This window comes from Myripristis murdjan, chromosome 4 (genome assembly GCF_902150065.1).
Source record: "Myripristis murdjan chromosome 4, fMyrMur1.1, whole genome shotgun sequence".
Classification (NCBI taxonomy): Eukaryota; Metazoa; Chordata; class Actinopteri; order Holocentriformes; family Holocentridae; genus Myripristis; species Myripristis murdjan.
The window spans coordinates 25,960,168-25,979,691 of NC_043983.1; the positions used below are offsets into that span (position 1 = coordinate 25,960,168).

Here is a 19,524-nt window from a genome sequence, read left to right on the forward strand (position 1 = left end):
ACTATCGTCATATTCAGTCTAGACTATTAAGTTACAAGGGAAAAGTTGCCCAGTTATAGCTTATGCCCAGTCCTTCTATAAACCTTAAGAAACACAAATAAACAAACTGTACTCATGCATTGTAAGAGTGCCTCCGGTAATAATCGCTTATGGTGCGTCTTTACGCATCTCGTTTCTTTGATCAAGACTTCAACAATCGGAATAATTTAAAAACTTCGGTGGAATGGGACTTATTTGAGAACCCTGATGTAAAAAGTAGACAAAGACCAAGTATTTTTCTCCCCCCCACAAAACCAACATCTCTTGTGGAAAATTGGATCACTACTCTTACACCCACTTTTTTTCTCCTCCAAACGTGATGGACAGATTGCGTGAAAAGTTAAATTAACTCAAGGAATGGATGCAAAGGAATTTCCCTGCATGAAGAACATATTTAACAAGCCTTTAAGCTGTCAGGAATGCTTTGTGGTCGGCTGGCCAAAAGAGAGAGAAATATGTTAATAATGTAGGCTACTGCCATACCAAATATGGCAATATTGTTACGTCTGAGCTCTGGTGCGCATCTGGAAACGCTTAGCTCCTCTGAATAAAGGCAATAGAGAGCCAGAAATAGACGCTGTTAAACTTATTTCTACCCACTCCTTTAAGACGCACAGAGAAAAACCTACAGCTATTTTAGACGTGTGGCCACTGTAACACACTATAAAGCTGCATTTAACTGATTACACGAACTGCATTGGTAAAACAATAAACATATCGTGCATACCCTGATGCAGAAATCACTAAGGCATCTCTTTTGTGCTCCTACAGGGACTTATATTGTGTCTATGATACTCAGTGGTGCGTTAATGGCGACCTCATAATACTTATGGCACCTTTTCCTGTATCCCCTATGGTTTTAATACAGTGTACCATTTCCATTGGTGTTGCTATGTTTTGACATAAAGTATCTGCATATTTGCATAGTTTTTGCAACATACATTTTACAATATTTCTTATAAATATTGTGACTTAAGCGATAAATGATCAAAAGCACAAGTTGGTGTTTGTGGTGTCAAGAGATAAAAGTCACACACGTTTTTTTGACTGAAAATAAGGGCAGATCTGTTTCTCTGGCTTTTTTTTTTAGTGACAACATGAAATGGGGAAAATGTTCACGACAGCATTCTTTAATCCCAGGCAAAAGCTGTTGCAATAAACCATCTAATCTCCTCTATTTCCACAGCAAAGCCAACTGAACTTGAGTTGATAGATGTGAGAAGTAAGCAGGGGAGAAGAATGAAAGGAGGGCAAAGAAGAAGGGAAAAATGTGAGACGGAAAAGTGTGTTCAGATGGGATCCAGGGGAGAAAAAAATCCATTTGAGAAAAAAGAGAAAGGTTTAGACAGGGTGGAGCTTAGGCCTTGGATGGAAAATGCGCCAAGAAACATTCCTGGCATAGTTTGGGAACAGTTCAGGAGGCAGCCCAGGAACGACGTCAGCTTCCCACTACGGTATATAAGTCCGGAGGTGGCCGGACCTCAGCAGACTGCAACCGCTTTACCAGGAGCTTCAACAGCTACTCTAGAGGAGCCTCTTATTACTAGAGACTACTACCAGACAAATCTAGAGAGACAGACGACTGACTGGGGAAAAACACTTAAGGATTCTCCCGAAGACAGACTACCTACTTTTCAGAAAATCTAACTGGGACCAGGATTCCTCTTGAATACGCACAAGAAAAATATATCCATCATGCTGATGCTTACTGTTCTCGTTATCTTCATTGGAAGTTTCAACTTGGTGAGTTATACTTTCATTTAAGTCTGAGAGGAAAGGATTTCAGCATGCTTATACATTTTGTTATTGTTCCAACAAGGGAAAATGAATAGACGTTTCGTTTTTTATTAGGGGATAAAGAGGCAAGAGACACGCTGTAGTTTCGAGCTGTTAGTATCAGGGTTCGTGTGGTATAACTTGGAAAACTTTCGGTCTTTAACGAGGACTTTTGTTGTTGGCTGTTCAGGTCTTCTCGTCCTCCTCCTCTTGCCCCTCCGTGTGTGAGTGTCCGCTGGAGATGCCCAAGTGCGCACCCGGTGTGAGCGTCGTCCTGGACGGCTGCGGCTGCTGCAAAGTCTGCGCCAGGCAGCTCAACGAGGACTGCAGCCTGACTGAGCCTTGTGACCACACGAAAGGGCTGGAGTGTAATTTTGGGGCCAGCTTCGCTGCTACTACCCGTGGCATCTGCCGAGGTATGTATAGTGACCATCCAGCTTTAGTTATGCATAAATCTAAAAGTTTCTGAAGTTAGCATTTGAAAGAGTTGTGTGTTAGTCTGGAGCCAGAGAACCTGTGTGATTTCAACACTGTGGAATGCAGCTAGGAGGAAACTTAGTCTAACCCTCAAAGCACAGAGAGCCCACTGTGGAGAGAAAGTGACTCCTCAGGCAGCCTGAAGAATTTCACAGTTTAACTGATCCTTATCCTGCAGCCATGTGATGTCTTCAGCAGACGTCTCTGAGCAGAGCAGGAAAGAATAACATTCCTTTGCTCTCTTTTTTTCTCCCCTTGCAGCCAAGTCGGAAGGCAGACCCTGCGAGTACAACAGCAGGATCTACCAGAATGGAGAGAGCTTCCAACCCAACTGTAAACACCAGTGCACGTGCATCGATGGGGCGGTGGGATGTGTCCCGCTGTGCCCACAGGAGCTCTCCCTACCCAATCTGGGCTGCGCCAACCCCAGACTGGTCAAGGTAGCAGGCCAGTGCTGCGAAGAGTGGGTGTGCGATGATGGCAAGGAGACAGACATCCTGGAGAAGCTCTTTGGCAAAGACACAGTCACAGACGAGTCAGAAAGAGACCTCACCAACAGGAACGAGCTCATCGCCATTGTCAAGGGCGGGCTCAAGTCTCTACCTGGTAAGAAAGCAGCCTGTCTGCCAGTTTTTTGTTTGTTTGTTTGTTTGTTTGTTTTCTGCTGGAAATATTCCACATTGAATACATATTTTCCATTGCTTTCCTTTTGGGAAGACCATTTGAAAAAATGCTAATGTGATCTTTTCATTTGTTCTTTTTATCACAGCATTCAGAGTGCAGCCTGAGGGCCACATGTTTGACAACCAGAAGTGCATTGTCCAAACCACGCCCTGGTCCCAGTGCTCCAAGACTTGTGGAACAGGCATCTCGACCAGAGTCACCAACAACAACAGCGAGTGCAAGCTGGTCAGAGAGACGAGAATCTGTGAAGTGCGGCCATGCACCCAGTCACCTTACTCCAGTCTGAAGGTAAGCTTGAGCCGCCATGACTGTATTATGGATGCATGCATGATACCAAAAACATATCACCACTGGGTGTGTTTACATGACTAAAAGTTCCTCTCTCTTTCATTCCTCCCTCTACAGAAAGGAAAGAAGTGCAGCAGAACCAAGAGGTCCAGCCAGCCAATCAAGTTCACCTACGCCGGCTGCTCCAGCCTGAAGAAGTACAGGCCCAAGTACTGCGGGGCCTGTGTGGATGGGCGCTGCTGCACCCCCCATGACACCAGAACCATCCGCGTCAAGTTCCGCTGCGAGGATGGCGAGACCTTCAACAAGAACGTCATGATGATCAAGTCCTGCAAGTGCACCTACAACTGTCCCCATGCCAACGAAGCCTCTTACCCCTTCTACCGCCTCTCCAATGACATCCACAAGTTCAGAGACTGAGTCTGATTGGCTAAGAATGACCCAGCCCCTAAGTGAGAGAGAGAGAATAAGAAATAAGCAACATTGGCAGCCAGTGGCAGTCCATCTGAATGCAGGGGTGTAAAGTGACCGCCGATCAACTACCAACTCCTTGTTGTAACAAGATTCCCAAGGAATTGTGGGCTTACATCATGAGGACTTAATGAAGTGCACTGTTTGCTGTGACTACATCAGCATTCTTAACTACGAATCGCTTCATATTAATGGAGCATCCTAGGTAGCTTCGTTATGGAGCAACATGTAATTAATATTTGTAAATGTATGTTAGTCGTTGATATCAATTCGCTGTGTATATTTTGATCGTTAACATCAGACATGACCCAAACTGTAGACTTGTGTGTGTATATGTAGGTATACACATGCGCAACTTTAAGTAGTATACCACCCTGTATCCTAAGAACAAGACACCAAATGTAACCTCTCAACTTGTTTAACAAGTGTGTGGTTTCATTCCTTCCTGACGTGGGCATTAGTGTTCATGTTTTGTGGCAGCTATTGAAATCCCTTTATCAAAAAGACAAAGCGAAACATGTCAAAGAATGAATGAATGTTTTTATTATTATTAATATTATTTATCAAGAAATGTAGCTACTTTATTTGGATATTATGTGTTATACTGGAATAAACTGTAAAATGATTTAATTTTATATGTTACAAATAAAACTGATTTATTTATGAACTATAACACTGCCTGGGCTCACTGTGTTCAATCTATGCTGCACGACAGTCCAAACAGGTTACCGTGCACACATGCACAGAGGCGAGGGAGGTTATTTAAAGTCATTATTTCCAGTGGAGAAAATCCCTCAGTTATATCATACCGTAGACACAACAGATTCTCAGACAGACATTGTGCAGGGTCAGTCTGTTCTTATATAACACAACCTTGGAGACTCTCCTGACTTTCTCTGGAATGCCATTCTGAAGTGAGCAAGCTTTCATTTGATCTCGCTAAACCATACACTTGACTGATTCTGAGAAAAAAAAGAAAAAAAATTAAGTCCATGAGTACCAATGAGTATGGGATTATGCCAAGAATCTTAAGTGCTGCTCTGAATGGGCTTGGATTAGACACCATGCAACAAGGACAATAACTATTATTGTATAAAGAATGTGGATCCCCGTGTAAGCTTTTTAACACATTGGAATAGCAATACCAATTTGACCCAATTCATTAGAAGTTGCCTTTAAAAGTGAATTAGTTGCATTGGCTTTGTATGCCTCTTAAGCTGCAGGGGTCTCCTAAGTAGTTGTAAACAGTCTTGCAAAGTTAGGGAGGGCTTAAGTCCTCCTTCCTTGTTTCAGTTTAGCAGGCATGAATATTACGAGGTAGAAACAGGGGAGAGGCAGGAAACAGGCGTGACGTAGTCGTCTCCGTGGTCAAAGAACCATCAAATGCTGTTCTCCTGCTGCTAAGACATTGTTTTGCTAGTGTCACATGAACACTCATTGGCTCCATCTCTTGTGTTTTTTACTTACTTGTATTTATTTGATAATTTGAGGCCAATTTTTTTGTGGTCCTTTCTGTGCTTTGTGTGAATAAAAGTTTTGACCCAAAGGTCCATGACAGCCATTCAGACCCGATTGTACAATTTGAAAAAAAGGCAATCTGAGTATCAATCTGAAAAGGAGGGGGTTTGGCCTTGAGTTTGGTCTTATTTTTTGAAATGCACGGATTTCATCTGATGTCACTACAGCAAAATACCTCTGGTTTGAACTGGGGTAGGGAGAGCAGAGCTCAGGGGCAAGGACAGGGAGGGTTTTTTGATCCAGGTAGAGGGAGCGGCTCAGGAATGCAGCAGTGGCTCAGAAAGCAGACATCCTGATGGGCGGCAGATGTTGGAAAATATTTCAGAGCAACATGTTCACTTTAGCTGAGAAGATTTTCTAAATATACACAAACACTCCCAAATACTCACTTGTATCTGCACAAGGCATTTTATCTCCCCAGAAAATGAGCATGAAAAACCTGTGTATCTGAAACCACAAGGCACCTCTGCACAACTTTCTTGCATGGCTGGTGGAAATAAGGTTTAATCGTGTGCATTTAATAGGAGGTTGAGCAGGACACATTTCCTTTGATTGAGCTGCATACCGCACAGGATGTGCCCACTGAGGTTTTACAGATTGCTCACATGAAAGGCTTCTGAGGTTTACCTAATCACAAAGATGTGTGGCTGCCCCTTGCAGCTCGGATTTACAGTCAAAACACTTTCAAGCAGCCCTGTTTTCACTCTTTCTAGTGCTTCCTAGGGAGGAAAATTCTCAATCCGGCCTTCGTAGTTTGGAAAGTGCAGTGCAGTTCAACTGTCATTTGTCTTGTTAACACAATGCAGCTAACTTGGTTATGTAATGGCATCTCTATGTTATATGAGCAGTCTTTCGGTCATCCGTAGCATTCCTCTATAATGTACACACAGGCACAGCAGAGGGGTTCACACTTCAGACTTGAGTTCCTCTGAAAACCCAAAGATCACATTATTGTGAGAAGTACACTGTGGTGGTCTCACCAGCAGGGCACAAACCTGTTAAAACTATTGCGCTCAGACACACAGGAAAACAAGGCTCTCACACACAGGCGCCCCTGCAATTAAATCACTCAGCGACTACCTCATTCACTGAACCCAAAGCGTGTTTATATGACAAAGACATTAGCATTAAAGCTTCATTAAGCACTACGTAATGCGGTGCACCCAGAAGCTAACAGGATAGAGAGTGGCCATTACAGCATTCTGGAAGCTGCTGAGCACTGATGTCAGCTATTTTACAGCCCCCTTGTCTATAACCTCAGGTTAATATTCACTGTTATAGGGAAATCAGGGGCAAGAAGCAAGGAGGGTTAGAGGCTGGCCACAAGTCCAAATGGAGAAGCTGCCACTTCCTTTAAAAAAGAGCCATCTGCTGGCTTCAATAGGAAAATGCATGTTGTGTTTGATTTTTTTTTTTTTTTTTTTTTTTTAAATCATTGTGCTTGCCCGGCTGATGGCCCTTCATGAGAAGCTCTGATCCCAGACACCTGTATGTTAGATCTGCTTGTCCATGGGAACAAACATGTTCCCCACAGGGTAGCAATTAAGTAACTCAGCCCTCAATAAGATGGGGCAAGTCAGCACAGTGTCTGTCAGTGCTTAACAAGTTGCCATTTATTAGTGAAATAAATGTCTCTCTTCTCTAATAAGCTCAGTAAAATATAATGACAGAGAGGCAGAGTGGGAGGAGGCAAAGGAAGAGACTGCTGCCATCTCTGTCAGGGGGTTGCAAGGCAATTTAGTTTGCATGTGAGAAGGGAAAGACGGACTCACATTTCTACAAAGATTCTTGGACAGAGCAACTCAAAGCCACTCAACCGTTAACAGTTTATTGAATAGCAGGTGGGAATACTGTGCAACAGACTACTCTTTTTTTCTTTTTCTTCCAGCTCTCCCAAAGAGATTTTCATGTCAAACTGTGCAAACAAACACGGGATCAATGGAAACACAGGGTGACATCTCCAGCCGGCTGACAGCAGAGCCCAGATTTAATGTGGAATTGTGTTGGATTTCCCAAAAACATTATTTTTTTGTCTTATTATCTTACATTGGAACCAAGATATTTTAAAATGTTTCCCGGGAGGGGCTCATTTAAAAAAATAAATGAAAAAGAGTTGTCACACTTCCTGTCAAAATTAATTTGAGTATCATAAACAGGGTACAACCCTCCCTGTTGTACTTAAAGACAGTGTCACCACTACTTTACGATGTATACCAATCAGCTGATTATAAGGCATGTTTGAAAGTTAAAACTGCAGGCAAGGGGTCCCATGAGGGGGACCTTAAGACCCTCTCTATAAGTGGCATAGGCGTATAGCATGTTTTTTACATAATGACAAAAGACATTTCTGCTTATCTCATAAAATTCCTGTCTATATAGGGCACTGACTAAATCATTATATCATTTCCATATATGGAGGGCTTTTGATTAAACATAGTTATCAGTGTAACACATCTGAAGATGAACTTGAAAACCTCAGTGTTGTCAAATTTGCAGCTGAAATTGACTGAACATATTAAAAATGCTGCACGAAATTATTTATTAGCTTATTACTTGGTAAATGTCCCCAAAACAACTGTAAAATGATGTCAAGAACATCCAAGTGCCAAATCCTGATAGGGTGTGGGACCCTCTCCGACTCAAACCAAGTGCAATCACAAAGAACAGCAAAACATACAAAGGAAACACACACACACACACACACACACACACACACACATACACACACAAAAGCATAATGATAGTGACGCAAGTCTGCTGAAACACCCGTCAGATCCCCCAACTGCAATTACATAAGAGTTACTGATGAGCAGGCTTAGGGGAAAATCAGACTCCATTCTCTCCCAGGCTGTTGGATTGTTAAGCCCGTCCCCAGTGGGATGCTGACTTCTTGACAGATTATTTGCTCAAACAAACTCAGCATTGATGGGAGAGGCAACACTGAGTCTTTGGACGTTTAAAGGCCCAGCCCAGTGGAGACAATGTTGGACAGAATAATCTCCAAGGGGGCACATGCCGTCAATACTGGCTGAGCTAATGCTGGCATTTGCTGCTGCTGCTATTGTGCTAAACAGCTTTAACACTGGCAGACCCATGAAGTCACATAATCAACCTTTTCACTCCTTTTGATTCAATTTCCCCCTTTAATTAAATGCTAAAACAATTTAACACTGCGGATGATTTCACTATAAAAAGGCTAACTCTCACTCAATGCTCCATTAGTTACATTTTTAGCAGTATATTATGTCATGTTGGTTGTGCTATATTGTGTAAAAACATCTCAAGGGCTTTTGAAAAGCTTTTGAAAATGACTTTGATACCAAAATACTTAAATTGCTTTATGTCAAGGCTAAATCCTGAATCATTATATAGTGAGACATGTCACTGGCTCTGTGATTTATTTTGCTGGACTGCAGAATGTTTCCCAGATTTACTGACTGAAATGAGTACAGGGAATGACAGCAGAGGATAACTGAAATTGAGTTTTACATGTATTTTATTATTTTTTTACAACCTTAGACAAAATTGTTTGGTCTAATAGTTTTGTCTAACACTTTTGCCAGTAGCAAATTGGCTCACTTGCCTTCAAAAAAACATGTATGCATTCCAATATTGGAGAGACAAAAACTCAACACTAGATTGGGTTTTCAGTACATTTGGGACACATGCACACAGATGGGATATGGTCATTTTTTTCCACAGTTAATTCAAACCAGTACCACAAGGACTAATAACATAAAATGCAATTTTCTTGGTTAACATGTAAGAATGTGCTTTGAACCGAGGCAGACCTCTGCTCAGGATGCAGCTGTGGATTTCTGCTTGTGTTCCTATGGAACTCATGAAAGTGACGAGAGTGACGAATTTTCCTACCCTCCTGTCCCCCATGCTGGGTAATGTCAGCCCGCTTTCCACGACAAGGCGACACTGGGTTAGTACGGCCTTGGTCATTACAAATGCCACCCAAATTCCCTTGTAACACAATTTCTGAGGCTCTTTTAGCATCTTTTGATCCTGTGTTGTAAACATTTTGAGCCCTGCCGTGGAAAAGTGGCTAATGAGTGGCAAGTATGACTCTTGGGTTCATACACTAACAGTCTGCCGGCTTTGTCCCGGACTGCAATAAAGTAGACACACACACACACACACACACACACACACACACACAGAGAGACATAAGGAAAAAAAACGCATGTATACACTCGCCAAATGTGGCTTAACATTAAGTCTTCCATGGCAGAGTCTGCAGATATACAAATCTGATAAGCAAAGGCAGAATGTGGCGACATTCAAATGATGCAGATGGAAAATGTTTTTTTTTTTTTTTTAGCTGTTTCTGAGAGCTACAAAGACAAAATGCATAATTAATAAGATACTCTTTTATCTTTCAAAAGGTGTTCAGCATATTCCAGCCACTGTGGATGTCATTTAACAACATCTGTTTACTGAAGTTGCTATTTTTTTCCCCCCGACATCAGAGCCAAAGAGCATTTTCAGATAAGTTTGTAGACTTCACTCCTCCCTATCTGTGGAAAGTCAAACTCCATCACAGCTTATGGCACACAAGGCAATCCTACTTTACAAAATAATTATGTTTATTTTGTAAAATCCTATTATTACTATTATTGAAAATTCATCTGTAGCAAATGTTCACAATTAAGCTGAGTAATTTCAGGTCTCTCTTTTCTTCACATTATCAGAGAGCTTCCCTGTCTAGTCCATCTTTGTTGACTTATGTCAAAAAGTAAAAATGATGAATGTAGGATTTCTTTCTTTTTTTTTTTTTTTACCACAATTCAGTTTTGTCTCACATGGATTATGACTGATATTTGCCATTTTACAATTTTGAACCTGTCTAAGGAGTAGCTTGTAAAACATTCACAACCTAAGCATTTGTAATGTGACCTAAGTGACCTACAATAACAGTGAACATTTTACTATTGCGTACAGAAAACAGAAAAAAACAAAACAAAACATTAACACAAATGTACACAACTGCCACCAGTGAATTGAGGGATTGTAGCTGCATATTTGAAATCATTCTCAAAAACTGTTCGCACGAGTTGTGATTGTCTTTGAAATGATGTTCAAGTGTGTATTTAAGGAGTAAGGGTGGAGATGGGCCTCACAGTCACCACTACAATTTACAGGAACCATTTGTTAGTCATAGTTTGACTGTCTAACTAATCATTTCCAAGTAGCTGAAAAATGTCCAAACTATTGGTCAGGCCTGTAAGTGGGCTTTAAATAGTTACAACTTGGGTGAAATAGCTGAGCTGATGAAGCGGAGAGGCAACAAGCATGCAGGTGCTCTAAAAATGACTTCACCATGATAGCTTAGAGGGCTGGAGGCTGATAATGGCAGGAGAATAACAGGGACAACAAGCAGTCTCTCTTAGTGTGGACTGTCAGGTTGACACAAAACAGGCAAAAAGGGAATAAGTGAATCACTTCCTGCGAATAGCTTGCTTGGGATCAGTCTCCAAGGTGACTGCAGTGACAAAGTGACAACAACAACACTGCTGGTCTGTTTGTGCTGAGTTATGGCAGTGATGACTGGTGATTACAAGCACAAGGCCATGTGGCTCAACCCGGGCCCCGAGAGCATCCTTCGCCGGTCTGTCCTGAGGGGTGATTTAATCGCAGCTAGGAGGCACGTTGCACTTCTCTCACACAGATGCTTGCATACATACAGGCTCGCGCGGAACGTGTATGATGTGATTATGGATTTACGAGGGAAGCGTGGAAACAGCCAAGAAATTTGCATGGGTGGTGCCTGTGTGTCTTGTTGACATGCTGGTCACTTATTTTCCACTAAAGGAAACCTCTGGGATTACCCAAATACACAGTCTCCAGATTTCATAAGTGCTCTGCAGGCTCTACGCAGAGAGGGGCAAAAGGAAAGCCAATGTGGTGGAAATGTTCCCAACAGATGATGTCACAAAACGGCATTCTTGTTTAGCACGAGCAGATGGCCATGTTTATTGAACAATTCTCCACGCTTGGAGCAGCGATCAAGTCAAAAATCAGTTGATCATTTCAAAAGATGGAAAATGCATGCAAAAATTTCAAAGACCAAGTTGCAGATGAAAAGTGTCTGAGGTCGACCACTGAAAATGTTTTCCATCTATTTTTTGTTGAGATCAGGCTCTGGAAACATAGTCATCGACCTCAGTACCTGCCTTTCCTTGTGTTCACTGCTCTGCTAACATTAGCCATTTTCTGAATAAAAAACTGTCTACCAAAGTTGGTCTCATAAAAGCACAGCTATGCACGCAGCACAGTTGAACCCTAACCACCAAATCAAGGCTAATTAAGTGCAAACCAACTTCAGAAATATCAAAGGGCAATTTAGTTAAATTGAAGGCATTATTTCCAATGCCTTGTGTTCCCAACAGACTAAAAACAGCTCTGGTCGACTTTTAACAGCAAACAGAAACAAAAGTGCTGCTTTTGTGTGGTTATATTGAGTGAGTTTATTGAGATAGAAAATTAAGAGAACTGCTAAAACAAAAATGGGTGGTAATTCAGCTTGGGGAAAGCCACACCAAGAGAAGGAACAGATGTGCAGGCAGCAGAGGTTATTCTGCTGTACTTTGAGCCTGTTACGCTGCATTCTCCAAACTGCAAAAGGTAGGGTGGTCTGCTAGATGGGTATATTGTATCATGTTTCAGTGTATGTAAGTGTATGTTGGATGGACAGTCTATTTGAATGTTATGTAACATTCCACCCCGTCTAATCAGAGAAAACGTGAGCATTAAGCCCAATTTTATTGCTTTACTCCCTGAGAAATAGCACATCACATCATCAGTAAACAACAGTAGAACATTAATGGCCACCGATGCTGCAGACTGCAGCATTAACTACAACATTGTATGTGGCTGGTAGGACAAGGCCAAACGCAGCAGCAGCAACCTGGACTGCTCTGCCCTCCTACAGACAAGCAGGAAGCTCCAGCCAGTGGTATTATAATCACAGGATGATTAGAGAGGAAATGAGAGGTTGTGACACCCCCGTTGTAACCATAAAACCTCAGCTTGGATCCTCTTTGTTAGCTAAATAAAAAGCTGAAAGTGTAAAAAAAACAAAAAAACAATGTACCTGCACGTCCTCTTAAATCCACCCATGGATTACAATGTAGAAGGTATAATAAAGCTGCCAGAAATTGCTTATTTTTTCCATCAAACAATAAAAGCTTTGCCTTGAGCCAGTGATGCTTAATTATATGACTGCATGGATTTAAGTGGAGGTCACAACTGGATGTTTTATAAACACAGGGATCACAAAAATGCATAGCATAAAGCTAGATAAGAATTAATATAGCACTTGGAGGCCAACACAAGTAGTAAAGAAGTTAGGGTCTCTGGGCTGTGGGAGAGATGCACATTGAGATGTGAGATCATCGCCCCTCCCTGTGCAAAGGGGTGGAAAATGCGTCATCACAGCCCAGACATAAAAGAAAGGCCATCCATAGGGGTTAACATCCAAAATAGGTTAACGGGGTTTATAAAAACACATCCATACAGAGTCCCCAGTGAACTACATTTTCAGTTATTATTACTGGCACTCTGCCGTAATAAATTAACATTAGGTTATAACAACAGGCTAGAGGCACCACATGCGCACATAAAGCCACATAGGAAAACCCTCCAGAGGTGTCACAAAGACAAGCACATTAACACCAGTCCTTATCAGCCAATGCAAAACAAGACTTATTAATGATCTGTACTTGATTAATATTTATTTTTATTATATATTAATAATCTACTCAATTAATATTCAACTGCAGTGGTGATGGTGATTTTATTATACAGTTGTGTTTTTCTTTTCAATTAAACCCAATTTGTGTTAATGTTGGAGGCTCCAATCTTTGAATTTATCGAGCTAAAGTAGCCTTATGCAAATGTAGGAATGGAAGGCACAATTACCTTGAGCTGCATTTGGTTCATTCTGATACAAGTGTCAGTATCCAACATATATTTGCTATGGACAAGTGATAAAGAAAAAAAAATGCAAAAAGTGATCTTCCAAAAATGTCTTTATTTAAGAAAACATGTTGTCAAATCTATTCTCTTAACATAAAATTATTATAAACACAACATAGATATTATTCTGTATGTAACAATATTCTTAGGTCATCATCCCCACCTCTTAAAAAACAGAGATAAAGGGACTGAAACCCTCTCAGCAGTAGAAGCTTACTGTATACTGACATACGATTAACTCTGTGACTTCCTGCTGATATGGCTGTCTCTTTATGCTTTTCATCCTATACACTTGCAATAAGGTCATTATCATTCCTGTCCACAGGGCTCAGCAGCACGAGCTGACTCATTTTCGTCATGGCAGTGATGGGTATGAACAGGCCCGGGCTCTTTCATAGCGTCCTCCTTAGTCATGCTGACCTCAGCACTCTCCCTGACAGTCCCATTGTCATCAGCAGAAACAGAAATGTGCTCACTTAGGCACTGATCCTTTCTGCTGGTATTGTGTTTACTGACACTAGCATCATCATCATCATCCTCATCATCATCATCATCTCCCGCAGTGTGTAACAGTTCATCTTTAGTTGCCCTCATATCATTTATAACATTAGCAGGGCCTTTGGAATTATCACCACCAATACAGCTCTTATTTTCTAAGGTGTCTTCTTCAATGTTTCCTTCTTCTTCCTCCTTTTCCTCCTCTTCACTACTGTCTATGATCTCTCCCTCCTCCAGGTCTTCCTCCCCTGTTTCCCTCTTTGCTCTTTTCTCCTTTGGAGGTTCGGTTTCAGCACTGGTCTCTTGCATTCCTGTCCAGCTACTGATTTCTTCTGGGGTGCAGGACCCCGGCTTGGGTCCTGGAGCGTGGGTCAGCTTGCTCTTCCCTTGGTCGACCCCTTGTGTCTTTGTTGCAAAACTATTGCAGGTTGATGCAGGTTCACCTGTAACAATACAACCCCAGATGTACACAAAACTGATCAGTGGCCACGGTTATTGAACAAGCACAAGAAGAAATTCCAAATAGAAGTTTAAATATGTCTAAATATATGCCATACATGAGGTGACCACAGTTTGCGCACATACAAAAACAAGGGTGGAACACAAGTCAGTTCATGCACAAACAGAGAGATGATGAGAGACAGAAAGAGAGGCAGACAGCTTGGCAGTGTTGATGCTCTGGTTTTGGCTTCATATGCCTCCCAAAATGAGGCAGGGTGCCAAGCCATAACTTATGCAATAAAGCTGAATGGACGTGTGAAAGAAAAGCCGCAAAATAAAGACTGCAAAATGACATTAGTGAATAGTAAGTTACAACTCCCCCAACAATTAACTCTGTACATTCTGGCGAATTATGAAAACTTGCAAAAATGCTTATGAAACCGTTATTATGCATGCAAAATAATTCAGGGAGTAAGATTTACTTTAAATTCATCTGGAACCTCAGACACACTGCTTGATCCCTTACAAATGTGTCCAACTGAGCTAATGACAGATTAAGGTTATGCCTGCCTCTCAGTAACCATTTTGGGGCGTCACAGTGCCAACTTATGCAACTTTAATTTACAACTAGTACAAATAATAAATATGTAAGAAATGTAGGTCTACAAATGTAACAAATGTAGGTCAAATGAGCCCCATAAATAATAAGTCAGTCCTGGTGACCTGTATTTGGTAATTAAAACCAGAACAATGATCAACGGTATGCTACATGCTTGGAGCCTGCTGGGCCCAAAACACTATGTTATTCTCACTGGATACACAGCTGCCACAGTGTCCGATTACTCTTTATCACTTCCTGCCCAGCTTCCCAGGCCATGTCATGTGCAATTATCAGCATGTTTCTATGGCTAACAGTACAGGGAACCAGCTTAGCACCGAACCTTATCACTGAAAACACACACACGGGCTAAAATTACCTCCCTTGTCATTCAGCCTGTCTGGTTCTGACGATATGATGATACAGGACCCATGAGTAGAAACAAACAGCTGCACGCTCCTTTATAAAATATGGCCCTACTTTGTCAAAACTGACACCTCAGGGCCCTCACTACCTCACACGGGAAGAGACGGACCGATAGGTGAGAGAAAGCACAGGCCAAGCTCCCTTGTTCTAATCCCGCTCATTTTTGGACATTTCACAATTCATGATGTCGCTGTTCTATACCGTAAGCCATCTTTGATGTTCTTCTTGGCTCTGGCTCCAGCTGAGGTTAGGCTGGTGTGTGTGATGCTATGCAGAACACACTCGTTTCCGTTGGGGTAGCACGTTGCCATAGTGAAAAATAAGGGGACATGGAATCTCAAAGTCCCCGCCGGAGACATCAGGACATGATACAATACTTCAGGAATCGGGGAGGGGGGCATTTTGAGGCTAAATAAGGCAAGATACATGTCATTATCTGTTTTTAGTTTTGTTACAGAAATAAGGTGATAAAACTGGGTCGGAAAGGGATGGACGATATTATGTATGTAATGTATTAATGGTAGAGCTATTTTCTTGTGTAGTCTAAACTCTTTGTGGCTGTCAAGTAAGATAAGAGTGCTATTTTACCTGTTCCCTTCAGTGGGTAGTCCTGCCAGTGGTCTCTGACAACAACATGCAGCACTGGATACTCGATCAGTGTTTTGTAGCTCAGGTTGTCCCTTAGGCTCTTCTTGATGTCCAGCTCATGGTACCTAATTAAGTCAAGTAAGAGCAACAAAACGGGGAAAAAGCAGATTACAAGACTGGCAGTGGTATATAAAAAGGTTCCCAGTTATTGGCTCAAAATTATGTCCACCCACTTGAATGACAAATTGATTTCTCCATCCATCTATCAAGGCAATTTTAAAATATTTTTATGATATCTACAGCTTTGTTCTTATTTTTTAAAGTATAGTTTTAGTGATCTATGCTATCCTGATATAACAAGTTAATGACTGATTAAAAAAATGCCACTGATTGACTGTGATGATGATGTCACTCAGATGCCACCTGTGGTAATTTTCAGTACGTGCTTGGCTTTGAGAACAGAATGAACTGAAATGATGATTAAAGAAAAGGAAATATGTACATAATTTGACCGTCTCCTATTCAGTCTGTTTTTTCATCCTGACTTTGGGCCTTTGTTGGATATTTTTCTATGACTAAGTGTGGTTTTGGTGAGCCAATGAACCTTTTGGATGAATAAATAGAAGACACTGCAGAGTGAGGTGAGGACACTAATTGTAACTGAGTGAAAATGGCCACTGTTGTTGAGAGTTCTCACTTGCAGTTGCAGCTCTTCATTTCCAGCAGCCTGCGGCAAGTTAGTGTCCGAGACTCTTTCGAGGATTGATGGAGATGAGAGTCATGGCTTGGCATAGTTAAGACCCTCCTTGGCTGATCCCTCTTCATCTCAAAAAATGGAAACTGTCTTTACTGAGAGTCAATAACATCTCTCACAAGCACACTTCAGCTCTTGAAGCAGCTGTCCTCCCACTCCGTATGACGCTTCTATGAGATGACATCAGTGTAGTCTTGCCTCTGAGTAGACCTGTCATGCGTTAGGGATGGTTGTAAATCACGATACTAAATGGTTGACTGGACTCCAGGGGGGACATGGGTTGCCTCTACATTCAACCAATTCGAAACCATCCAGCTTCGATTGTCATCACCCAAATCCAAGGCATGATATAATTCTGATATATAGCTGGTGCCCCCCAGCAACTGCTGAGTGCCTGACAGAGTTGGGACTGTGAGAACTATTGTTTGTTTTGCTAACAGCACAGGGAGACTGAGAACCAGGCAGACACCCACTCGCTAAGCCAATCAAAGCACTGCGCTATAACGTGACATTTACAGGTCCTTTCTGGTGGGCAGATTCCAAGAAACCCTCTCTCCTAGTAGTTTCTCTAGGGTGGGCCAAGGATCATCTCGCATAATCCCAAAAGTCAATAGCAATATCTGTTGGCATTTCCTGCAGGACCGGACAGAAAAGACAAGAGATAGTCTCTGGGCTGGCATATTTGAGCAACTTCTCCAAACCTGGGGGAAAAAAATTGCCACAGTACAACTTATATTTATGTGTGACAACCCAACATAGAACTTGATATAGCTTTGGGCCAAACGTGTCCGATGTGGTGATAGATCTCAGCACTGGACACGAAGAATTAGGTTTGCCTTAGTGTGGGCCTACATCCGGGTAAATTTAACATAGCCTATATGTCTCAGGACGAAACAAAAAAGTCTATAATGGAGACAATTGTTAAAAGTTAAGCTGTGAAGCCATCTTAACCTGACAATGAATCGACCTCAAGACAGTTTGTGCAAATTTCTCAAAATTTTTAGCTTACAAATGTTTCCTCTTGGAACAAGACGGTGGAACAAAATAATAGCAACAGTGCAGCAAACACATAAACAGCTGGATCTCTACAATGGCTGTATCAGTTTGCACTACGCATACCGGATAAATATTACGATTTCACCTCTTGTTTTTATGTCTACTTTTAGTACATTTTTATGTTTTTTATTTGTATGGATATACAAATTAAACTAAAACATAAGTATTTGTAAACAACAGACCAGGATGGTTTGATGGCAAACCAGATTCCAGCTCCCTGTGGTGTGGATGGAATTGTTGAAGCCCTGGCCACTGCTAAAACACGACTGGAAGGTTGGCCAAGAACACGCACACATCTGTTCTCTATATAGTGTTCTAGTGAATGAACAGAGGGCAAGAATGATGTTCTCTCCTGGGGGGTTCCTATTGTTTTCCCCTCCACTGCTGCACCCTATGAGTGAAGGGATAGCAGTGGCAAGGTGGAAAAGTAAAGAAACATAGCAAATATTTTCATGTTGAGAAGACGTTACGTCAGCCAACTCTGAAAAACCAAGATAAATACAACACATAAATGAACATCTCTAGATGTTACCGGCATAGCTTTGTAAAATTAAGACCTAAATATATCTTTGATATACTTTTGTTACAGTGTAATGCTAAAGCTCTGTCTTAATGCAAATTTTTAAATATAAGATCTTTATTTTTAATAAATAATCTCATAAATAAAGATGGTAGCCTAATAGACTGCTCTGACTTGGTCATTTCATTCCCAAAGTGCAGCACAAACTGTGCTTTTAGACACAGTGCAAATCAGCTGTGCATGCAGGATTGTTCATGAGACTGAACAAGGAAAGTGCCAAACCCCAGAGAAGGGCCTGAACTTGTTACACTCAACTGTTGGCTTTATGTGTAGGTGGAGGAATCAATAAAATATAAAATGCAATAGCAGAATGAACGCTTTTCTAGCTGAGAAAAGGGGAATCCTGCTTCTTACACAGAGCGTGAAGCATTGCAGTAGGCCTTGGGCACACACTGTGTTGTGTGCGCAATGCTGAATGTCTAGCTTTGTCATTTCAGCCGCCATATAAGCAGGTCAACGTGGTTCAGTGCTTACTTAGGTCAGGCTGTTCAAACACCGCGCGTGAGCAGTGTGGTGCTACGATCTCAGTGCTGTGTCCAGAACTAGAGTTTAGTAGCAGAGTCTGTTTTTTCTGCCTCCGGTGGGCACAAATCAGACATGTGTGCCATGAGCAAATGCACTCACTACCAAAATGACAGTGAATTAACTTTTTCACATCATACAAGAAACATTTAATTAATTGTAACCTTTTGTTATCTTAATTGGGATCTGTGCAGAGTACTTAACCTGACTATTTGGGAGGAAATCAACACTACAGAGTGAAACTAAAGTGGAAGTCAAATATTCCAGGGCCTACTTCAAAAAAGCAGAAGCTTTTAAAAACTGTGTCATTTAGTTGAGATGCATTCTGCTGCTTTTTGCTTTGCTTGCTTTGGATTTTAACACTATAGCTGAGTTGCTGCTTCTGATTCACCAGAGTAAAAATCTCATACACCACCATTATTTTAATTTTAATGTATGTATTGTGTTTTGTTTTGTGTTGTTTTATGTCATATGTTTTGTATCTAATGGATTCTATTTTGGTTAGGGCTAGTAATTTAAGTTTGGTAAATGTGTCATCTTTCATCTCAAGTTAGGAACTTGCCTGGTTACTTAATGAAATGTTGATCAAAGTTGTGCTATAGTAGGGTTAATAATGTTCAGCCGAGTCTACAGTTGGTTGGGAAATTGGTGTCTTTGTAGAGCAGCATGGTATTTCATTACTGTCATCTTACAGCAGTAAGGTCCTGAGTTCTAATCTCAGCCAAGAATCTTACTTGCATCTTTTTCCTGTTTTTGTAGGTTTCTGCCCAAAGCTTCAGTTTCCTACTGCAATGCAAAGAGATGAACCTATGTCCTTTGGAC

The 19,524-nt window shown here is 41.5% G+C and overlaps 2 protein-coding genes across 2 annotated transcripts in view; one reads left to right on the plus strand and one right to left on the minus strand.

Annotated features, from left to right (window-relative positions):
- The first annotated feature begins 1,534 nt into the window (after positions 1 to 1,534).
- ccn1 (cellular communication network factor 1) lies at positions 1,535 to 4,396 on the plus strand. Its single transcript, XM_030050326.1, has 5 exons — positions 1,535 to 1,782; positions 2,006 to 2,231; positions 2,554 to 2,898; positions 3,062 to 3,264; positions 3,382 to 4,396. The coding sequence occupies exons 1-5, from the start codon at positions 1,735 to 1,737 to the stop codon at positions 3,682 to 3,684; spliced, it is 1,125 nt and encodes a 374-aa protein (XP_029906186.1). The 5' UTR covers positions 1,535 to 1,734; the 3' UTR covers positions 3,685 to 4,396.
- An 8,884-nt stretch (positions 4,397 to 13,280) lies between these two features.
- The window catches only part of znhit6 (zinc finger HIT-type containing 6), a 41,242-nt gene continuing 34,998 nt past the window's right edge, over positions 13,281 to 19,524 (minus strand). The window contains exons 9-10 of the mRNA XM_030050238.1: positions 15,791 to 15,915; positions 13,281 to 14,180 (exon numbers count right to left, since the gene is read on the minus strand). Of these exons, the coding sequence (XP_029906098.1) occupies positions 13,549 to 14,180; positions 15,791 to 15,915 (757 nt within the window). The 3' untranslated portion in view covers positions 13,281 to 13,548. The remainder of the gene's footprint in view (positions 14,181 to 15,790; positions 15,916 to 19,524) is intronic.

Coding starts and splice junctions, on each gene's coding strand:
- ccn1 (XM_030050326.1), top strand. CDS start 1,735: ATGCTGATGCTTACTGTTCTCGTTATCTTCATTGGAAGTTTCAACTTG. Junction 1,783..2,005: donor TCATTGGAAGTTTCAACTTG/GTGAGTTATACT, acceptor TTGGCTGTTCAG/GTCTTCTCGTCCTCCTCCTC. Junction 2,899..3,061: donor CGGGCTCAAGTCTCTACCTG/GTAAGAAAGCAG, acceptor TTTTTATCACAG/CATTCAGAGTGCAGCCTGAG.